This window comes from Bidens hawaiensis, unplaced genomic scaffold, assembly GCF_021521415.1.
Source record: "Bidens hawaiensis isolate Kalapana, Puna unplaced genomic scaffold, B.hawaiensis_p1.1 tig00022872_1, whole genome shotgun sequence".
Taxonomy (NCBI): domain Eukaryota; kingdom Viridiplantae; phylum Streptophyta; class Magnoliopsida; order Asterales; family Asteraceae; genus Bidens; species Bidens hawaiensis.
The window spans coordinates 19,608-28,712 of NW_027493567.1; the positions used below are offsets into that span (position 1 = coordinate 19,608).

The following is a 9,105-nucleotide window of genomic DNA, read 5'->3' on the forward strand; positions in this document are numbered from 1 at the left end:
ACATCTGTACATGTATTATGTTACCCAAGTCAAAACCCTTCTCTGTGAGGACCACAGACCCATCATTGTGGCATAGAATGATGTGGCACCTTCCGTGACGGTGGGTTGAGTTCACGGCGTCTCTATTTTTGTTTAGTCTTCGGACTGTCTGTTCTGTTCTGTTTAGAGGCGTATGGATCGGTCCTAGGAATATGTTATAATGTATGTTATCTGGTGAATGATCAGTGTGATTTGCCCACACTCCATTCACAATCTGGATGTATGGATTAGCTACCCTGCATCACCTCTGTAATTAAAATGAACCCTCTGGACTTCGGGTAAATCTGCATTTTATGTTTTCTGTTATATTAGTTTACTTATATGTCATGATTTCTGAAAATTTTTAAGCATTTACTTTAGATGTGTTTTTGAAATACATAGCCCTTTTTTTTACTAAGTAAAATTAGCCATTTTTATTACCCTCTATCCGCTCACTGGGCAAGTTTTGCTCAGACGTATTTTTCGTGTTTTCCTTCTTATACGTCAGGTTATCAAGACATTTGGGGACGGGTTATGGAAGAGTGTTCGAGAGTATGAAAAGATTCGTACAAGTTAATGAAAAGAAATAGATCGCGCTTCCGAATAAATTTTTAGCCCTTGTAATGTAATTAATTAAACATTTATGGAATTATGTTTTTGATCTGATTCTGTAATAGTGACACGTCAGCCCTGGCCAGGTTGGATGTTACATGAGGCCACCTCCACATTCAGTGGTGAACATGAGAGAGCGTATCCCATCATCACCATAACCAATCCTTATACTTTGCAGCCTATGACCTTCCTTAATTTCAAAACCCCAGTCGTTTACCTCCTGAACATCTCCTCTTGGGTTTCCCCAAATTCCGACCCGAGTATATCTCGCTCCTTTCCTTTTTGTCTCTGCATTCGGAATGTTCAAGTTCTGTAGTACTCCTGCCATGCTTCCTGCATGTATATATCAAAGAGAATTAGATTAAGAAATTCTCTTAATATTATTTACCAAGTGTTGTGACCAACAGGTCATGCGTTTTGCTATCCTAAAAGGACTAGCGACACAGCTTAGTGCTTATTTGTCTTCTGTATTAAAACGTACACTTGATTGCTTTTAATGAATGAAGAATCTATAATAGGAACTTAACAAAAATATAACTTAAATTTGACTAATTAATTTAATATGATTCATACCTCGATCGCTAACCTCCTTTTGATCAAAACTAGCTAGCTTAGTTGAATGTGGAAGAAGGTAAGATCCTATGCATTTATATGCAAAAACTGTGGCGTATCTTGTGGTCAATAATAATGGAGGTCTTTTAGGTCACATGTTCAATGCTTTAAATTTCTTCTATATTTATTTGTACTAGCATATACTTCAACGTCAAATAGTACCAACTGTTATTTACTAACTTATGAAACAATTTGATTTCTTTATTCAAATGTAACTATAGGGTAAATCTGAAGCTGTTCATTTTAGTTTCCTTTTTTTCTTTCAACATACTGTATACGTACTTATAACTACCAATAATTTGTATTAACAATGATATATATTAATCGACTTTCATTTATTATTATTTTTTTTTGCAAATTTACTTCATACGTGTATATACACGGCAATGAGCTGTAGTAGAGTGGTAACGGAGAGACCTCAGGTTCGATTCCTGCCCCCACCACTTAGTTTTCGATGACACCTGATGATGATGGGAGACTAGACGAGTAGGTGGTGATCTCTAGTTCGATCATTGAAATATACTGGTTTTATTTCACCGCATTGTCGTTCCTTTGGGCGAGTGTTCACGGGTGTCGGCCCTAGGTGTGGGTTTTCATCGGATTCGAAGGCGAGTGCATCCAGAAGTCATGAATTTTGTCAGTAGTCCATTTAAACGGCTTGTGGTATGTTAATCAATATTTGGGTTTGATCCTCATGCATGGGAAAGTTTTTTTCAATTAAAAAAACTTCATATCATGTATATACTGAACTTTTTTTAATGTAAATTACACGACTAGTTTTTCATAATTTTTGAGTTGCAATTTAACAACTTTGTCACAAATATCACAAGTCCTTATATTTGTAAAGTCCATTTATAATGCTCGGAAATCAAAAACAAACACGAATTTATCAAAAATGAAAACTACAACTCTTACAAGCAAAAACAAAAAATTTCTATGTTGATCATTAGGAGTAATCAAAATCTGGATTTCTTGTCTTAGCCCAATTAAATTAGTAAAGAAAGTTGGTTGGGCCTGTTTGGGCTTGAAAAAACCATTCTTCTAGCTTGTTTTCAACTTTATCTAATGCAACTAACTCAGAATTAGGGGTGTTTAGTATTCGAATCGGACTCGAATAACTTGAAATTCGATTCAACTCGCATTCGAATTTGAAGGTTCGAATTCGATTTTCAATCATTCAAATTTGATTCGGTTCGAATTTGATATTTTAGAAATCGGATTTCGAATCGAATACGAATTTATGATTTTAAATTTGATTCGTTTCAAAACTCGAATTCAAATTATACATTTTATTTTTGTTATATATATACATACTTATGAAAATCTAAACCACATAAATCTTTCAAGTTACAGAGTTAAAAAATAAAAAGTTTATCACTTTGGTCAATAATTAATGTAATTGGACATTATCGTTATGAATATTGAGGATGTGATAACTTTAAATGATTTATTTATTTTATGTGTCTGTACTTTTTGTTGTTAAAAAGGTCAAATTTTTAGTGGTTTTGAAAATGACATAGATATTTTTTAAATAAATTCGGATTGATTCGCATTCGAAGCTCATTATCGAATCGAATTGAATTTCGAATTAGCTTTTCTGAATTCGAATCGAATTTGGCGAATCTATTTCGAATCCGAATTCAGCTTTAAAATTTCAAAATTCGAATAATTGAATTCGAAAAAAATTCAAATATTCGAAATTCGAATCGTTGAACACTCATACTTAGAATCCATAGGGGTGTTTACGGTTCGGTTCGGTTATTAGCCTCAACCTTATCTGAACTTGGTGGGTTGAATGTGGAAGAAGTATAAGCTCTTGTGCATTTATATGCAAAAACTCGTGTGTATCGACCTGTGGTCAATAATTCATTTAGAGATAATGTGAGTGTGACCCAACATATCTTAATTGTCTTCTTTTGATCAATAATGGAGCTCTTTTTGGTCATGTGTTCAATGCCTGAAAATTTTCTTTTATAAATTTTTGTATTCGTACGTATGCACTTCAACGTCATATACCATTTGTAATTTACAAAATTATACAACAATTTGAAGGTGTTCTTTTAAAATTTGATTTTTAAAATCCTTTACTATAAACTTAAAAAGAATCAACCGATTTTTAGTAACTCGGTTAATTTAGGTTCGGTTTCGCCGTCTCAGTTATTGCTCACCCCTATTTATTAGTGGCCATGCATGTTTTTTGACGGCCTTATTGAAAGAATTGGTCCTCCTTACTTAAACCCATAACAGCTTATAGACTTATACTCTTGTCTCATATTAGTCAGTTATGTAATTGGTGTCACTCGATCAATCCCTCTAATACAACTACATAACAATAATGCATCCTTAAGTTTTGGTAAACACATGAAATATTCATATCACAAACGGATCCTCCATTGGGTTCGACTAGACCCGTGTGTCTTGTACCGGAGTTATATCGTGCTTCTGGGTGATAATCCAAGCTGCTCCAATCTAGCTCAGCTACAAGCCAACAGCAACACACCTACTAGATCAACTCCAAGCCCATTTGTTTATTATCCAACACTTATAAGAGTAAAAAATTAGAACTTGAACATACAATATTTTTATTACGAATTGAACTTAGATATATTTCAATTGTATGCCTGATTCGAATGAATAGTCAGTATTTGAAACCATTGTTGTTCATCTTAAGTGGCGATAAAAGCGCGACGTCCCACATCGGTTAGGAAAAGATTAAAGCCTTCTTTATAATGAGGTGAATACATTCTCGTTATAATGCATTTTGGGTGTTTAATAGTATTGGATGAGAGGTGAAATCCACATTTAAACGTGCTCAGATGGGAATATGTAACATCCTGCTTTTAATAATATTAAATAAAAGAAATTCCGTTACTTACGGGAGTGTTAATATCTAGTCAAGATTAAATAAAATAATTAAGTGTGGGCTTGGTCAATAAAAGATGGAATAAGGGATGGTGATGGATCTTAGGTTCATGGGCTTAAGGGTATTTAAACATTTTAAAAACCCTAAAACTCTCATTTTTATCTTCTAGCCTCCATACACTCTCAAAACACACACAAACACCCTCATTTATCTCGGACCAAGATCCGAAGAAAAAGACCCGAGCTCATGAGTGTTAAAGCATCTTGACAAGCAAAGACATGCACTAAGACTTGATTGTGTTCGTGAAACTGATTCGTCTAAGGTACGTTTTATAACAAAAAGCTAGTTCGTTAATGCTCGACTCGTTCACCTCGTTTCTACCAAAAAGAAACCCTTATAATCAATTCCTTTTTGATTGATTGAGATTCATTAGGTAAAGACTAATCAAACGTGACGATTCTCGTTGAAATTCGTTAACATTTGATAGGTTAATTAATCAAACAAAGAACCGGTTATAAACATCAATCAATACACAATTAAAACTTAATGTTTAAGTGTTTGGTTAATTGGGGTTCATAGGCACTGAGTATACGAGTTGATTGATGCCAAATTTGTGTTGTTTCATCGTGATTCATGGTTGAATCGCAAATTTGGTGCCTGTTGACCATTTATGTTCTTATCAATTTTGACTTTGACAACTGGGGTCAAAGTTGGATAATTTCATATGCTTATTCGTTATGATAAGCGAATGGCTGGTCATTCGTTGAATCCGTCATAACAGATAAGATACATTTGTGCACTCTCTTAACGAATGAACCTCTCATTCGTCTCCTAGAATTCACAAATGGTCTTACTCACTCGTTATCCATTCATTCGTCATGATGAGACATCAAATTAAACCATTCGCTATAAGATACCCTCGTGTGCTTTTGTAATGAATGAGACTCCCATTCATCTTATAGAAGTCACGAATGGTCTAATTCATTCGTTATCCACTCATTCGTCTCGATGAGACTCGGATCAAACCATTCGTTATAACGAATGGAACCATTCGTCATAAAAATGAGATAGCGAATGATGCTTACCAAGAGTAAATTATCATTTAAGTATTTAATGAAAAATTTGGTTTTTGATGAAATTTTAGTAATGGACCGTTAATGAAAATAAATATTTTCCAGCTCGACCCCAACCACGGGCTCTACCCCTTGGACCCTGCTAGGGGCTGCTGCCCCTAGACCCCGCTGCCAGGGGCGCTGCCCCCGAACCCCCGTTCGTTGAGGGTATATTAAACTAGAAATATGATATGAGTAGAGATAGTTAATTGATATGTATAATTGTTATACAGTTAGCCGCGCCCAATTAAGGAAATGAGTTACAATTAACTCTGAAAGGAACAAAGCTCATGTGAGTTTCTAGTCCCATTTCATTGTTATATTTTCGGGACTGTGTGCATACTCGATGTGATTAGTTAATACACTTACCTTAAGTGGTAAGTGTATGATATGTGATTGTTTTATAAATGATGTATGAATAATATATGAATGTTATAGAAAAGATTAAGAGTATGTATGAAAGTATATACATATATGTATAAAGAAAAGTATGTATGGTTGTATGGTACGAGTGTGGCAGACCCTAATAATATCTGTGAATGAGGGTGGTGGCAGACCCTAATAATATATGTGAATGAGGGTGGCATCCCTAATAATATTTGTGAGGTTACATGGCGAAAGGATCTTTAAGGGTGGCAGACCCTAATAATATATGTGAGGTTATAGGGCGAAAGACTTTTTAAAACGTATAAGTATGTAAGTAAAGTATGATAAAATACGTAAGCATGAAAGAAAGAAAATATGAAAATAGGAATGAAGGTACGTACTTATGTATGTATGAAAGAAAGTAAAGCAGGTTAAGTATGTAATATGTGAACGTATTGTAAGTTGTCTGATTAACTAAAACTCACTCAGTATAACTGACTTTTAATATGCACGAAGATGAATGGAGTAAGGCTAAGGCAGCTGGCTTGATCGAAGACACATGACATTGGACTAAATAGGCTCACATATTTTAATATAGAGATCAGGATACCGAAGAAAGCAAAAATCAAACTACGATAAACCAACAAACGATTTACAACATCAGAGTTCCTAAACACAGCATGGCATTTAATATTAACGTGATTATAATATATAACCAAAAGAAAACAAGGAAAAATAAGTTACATGAAAATAGAATTGAAGCATATTACATATTCGGCAGACTTTATTACAGTATTCCATATATAACCTAGTTTGAAGCCCTTAAATAAACACCAATGGCGTTAATATAACTACCATAAAGGCCGTACAATCCAGCAAAAGAACCATTATCCCAGGAGACTGTAAAAGGGGTAATTACTTTGACATCACCGAATGGCCCATGGGTTTTTTTGTTCGTCTTGAATGATATCGAAGAAGGTACTACTTGATGGGTGGGGTGCGCTCCGAATGTGCCACTGATGCCGGTAATTTCTTCATCGGCGTCAAGTATTACGTTATCAGCTACGTAAACACCACCACCTGATTTAGGTTCCACCTTTCCGGAAGTGTTGAACCTCAAAGACTCTATGCCATCTTTATGAACAATGGTTATCGAATCCAGAAGCTCATTTCGGTTAAGTTGGAAAGACCAAAGAAGTTGCGGGCGAGTCCATACTGCTCCCCATGTTCCGACACTCACGATTTCCCAATGGGGTTTCAAAAAGACGCCGATGGATTCAATATACTTGCCAACCAATGCATATTTGCCGTAAAATCCGACCAATGAGCCGTCGTTCCAAGGTAAGGAGAACACCGGATCTGTTGTCCCGCTAAAAGGTCCATGGGTGGTCTTGTTCGTTACAAAAGACAGTGAAGAAAGTGCTGTACCACGACCCAAAATACGAGTGCTTGCTTTAATCCCAACTATTTCCTCGTCTGAGTCAAACGTGACCTGAATTTATAAACATATATATGATTTGAGATTATGTTAGTGTGTGTATGCATATATGCATTAAATATATAGTAGATTGATTAAGTTAACATATATATGTTATATTGTAGCTCACCAGGACAGTATCTCCGCCATCTGAACCAAAGACGTCGGAAAGGGTGAGGCCACCTCCATATTCAGTGGTGAACATGAGAGAGCGTATCCCATCATCACCATAACCAATCCTTGTACTTTGCAGCCTATGACCTTCCTTAATTTCAAAACCCCAGTCGTTTACCTCCTGAACATCTCCACTTGGGTTTCCCCAAATTCCAACCCGAGTATATCTCGCTCCTTTCCTTTTTGTCTCTGCATTCGGAATGTTCACGTTCTGTAGCACTCCTGCCATGCTTCCTGCATGTGTATATGAAAGAGAATTAGATTAAGAAATTATTTGAATATTATTTACCAAGTGTTGTGACCAGCAGGTCTTGCGTTTTGCTATCCTAAAAGACTAGCGACACAGCTTATTGTTTGTTTGTACTCAGTATTTCGGTTAATAACCAACATTAAACTTAGGCTAAAATTTTGCTTAAAAATATATGAAATTAATGCTTAAATACATGAAATGAAGGTATAAAGAAATGAAATAAATATATAAATGTATGAAATTGATATATTAGTATATGATATGGAGATCTAAATACTTGAAAATGATAGTATTAAACTATTAACACATATAATACATAAAATATAGGAAAAAAGGCTTGAAAAAATGAAAAAAAAAATTAAAGAGTTTGGTTTCGTTGGTTTTTGGTTCAGTTCCGGTTAATGATTAAGCAATTGCTCACCCCTAGTTAATAGTAATACTAGGGGTGTTCATCGGGTCAACCCGATCGGGTTTCGGGTTAATCGGGTCGGGTTAGTCGGGTTTTTCTTAAAAAATATCTAACCCGACCCTATTAAGGTTCGGGTTATTCGGGTTTCGGGTTAGTCGGGTCGGGTTAGTCGGGTTGACCATGTTACTTTATAATTTGAAGTTTATTTTTATGCTTGTAACTCGTGGGTTGCAAAATTTCTCATTCCACTCAATTTACAATTTCTTTCACAAGTAATTATCTTATAATTATATATAGGCTTGTAAACGAACTGAACGAACATGAACAAAGGCATGTTCGTGTTCGTTCGTTTAACTTGAAACGAGTACGATCACAAACACTTAATCGAACAAATATTTGTGTTCGTGTTCGTTCGTTAAAAAAATGAACATGTTCGTGTTTTTTATAATCGTTCATTTAAAATCTAAACAAACCGTTCACGGACGTAAATGAACACAATTAAACAAAGATAAATGAACTTGAAGGAACATGTACATACATTTACGAACACAAACATACATAAGCGAACATAAATGAACACATTTAAATGAACACGAATATAAACATATTATGGTGATATAATTTCTAAATGCAAATAATATTTAATAAATTTTCCATTAATATGTAAACGAACATGAAAGTTCGTAAACAAATTTAATAGAATGATAAAAAACGAGTGTTCACGAACATAGATGAATGAGTGAAACATTTGTTCATGTTCGTTCGTTTATTTTAAAAAGAACTTCCAGTCTAACGGTTTGATGAACAGTATTGACTATTTAATGCTTATTTTACATTTTTATTATTGTATTTGAAGTAAGTATAATCACTAATCGGGTTATTCGGGTTAACCCGAAACCTGATATTTTTTAAATATAAACCCGAAACCCGACCCTATTAACAATTCGGGTTATTCGGGTCAACCCGAATAACCCGATCAATACTTTTTGACCCTATTTAACCCGGCCCTAATTAGCTAATTCGGGTTCAGGTCGGGTCGGGTTAATTGGGTTCGGGTATTTTGGACACCCCTAAGTAATACAATATTAGGTTGCTGTGAACAAACACCAGGTTTTTGACAAATTTGCGACAAGCTTACAACCAAAAACATCATCTCTATGTTTTCGACAACTTTTGAGTTGCAATTAATTATTTTGCCACAACTATCACAAG

At 34.9% G+C, this 9,105-nt stretch overlaps 1 protein-coding gene across 1 annotated transcript; it reads right to left on the bottom strand.

Annotated features, from left to right (window-relative positions):
- Positions 1-6,360: 6,360 nt before the first annotated feature.
- LOC143566344 (mannose/glucose-specific lectin-like) lies at positions 6,361-7,500 on the bottom strand. The gene is made up of 2 exons (XM_077053075.1): positions 7,191-7,500; positions 6,361-7,075 (listed from the first exon to the last, which is right to left on the bottom strand). Exons 1-2 carry the CDS (start codon positions 7,461-7,463, stop codon positions 6,392-6,394), a joined length of 957 nt encoding a protein of 318 aa, XP_076909190.1. The 5' UTR covers positions 7,464-7,500; the 3' UTR covers positions 6,361-6,391.
- Positions 7,501-9,105: the final 1,605 nt, after the last annotated feature.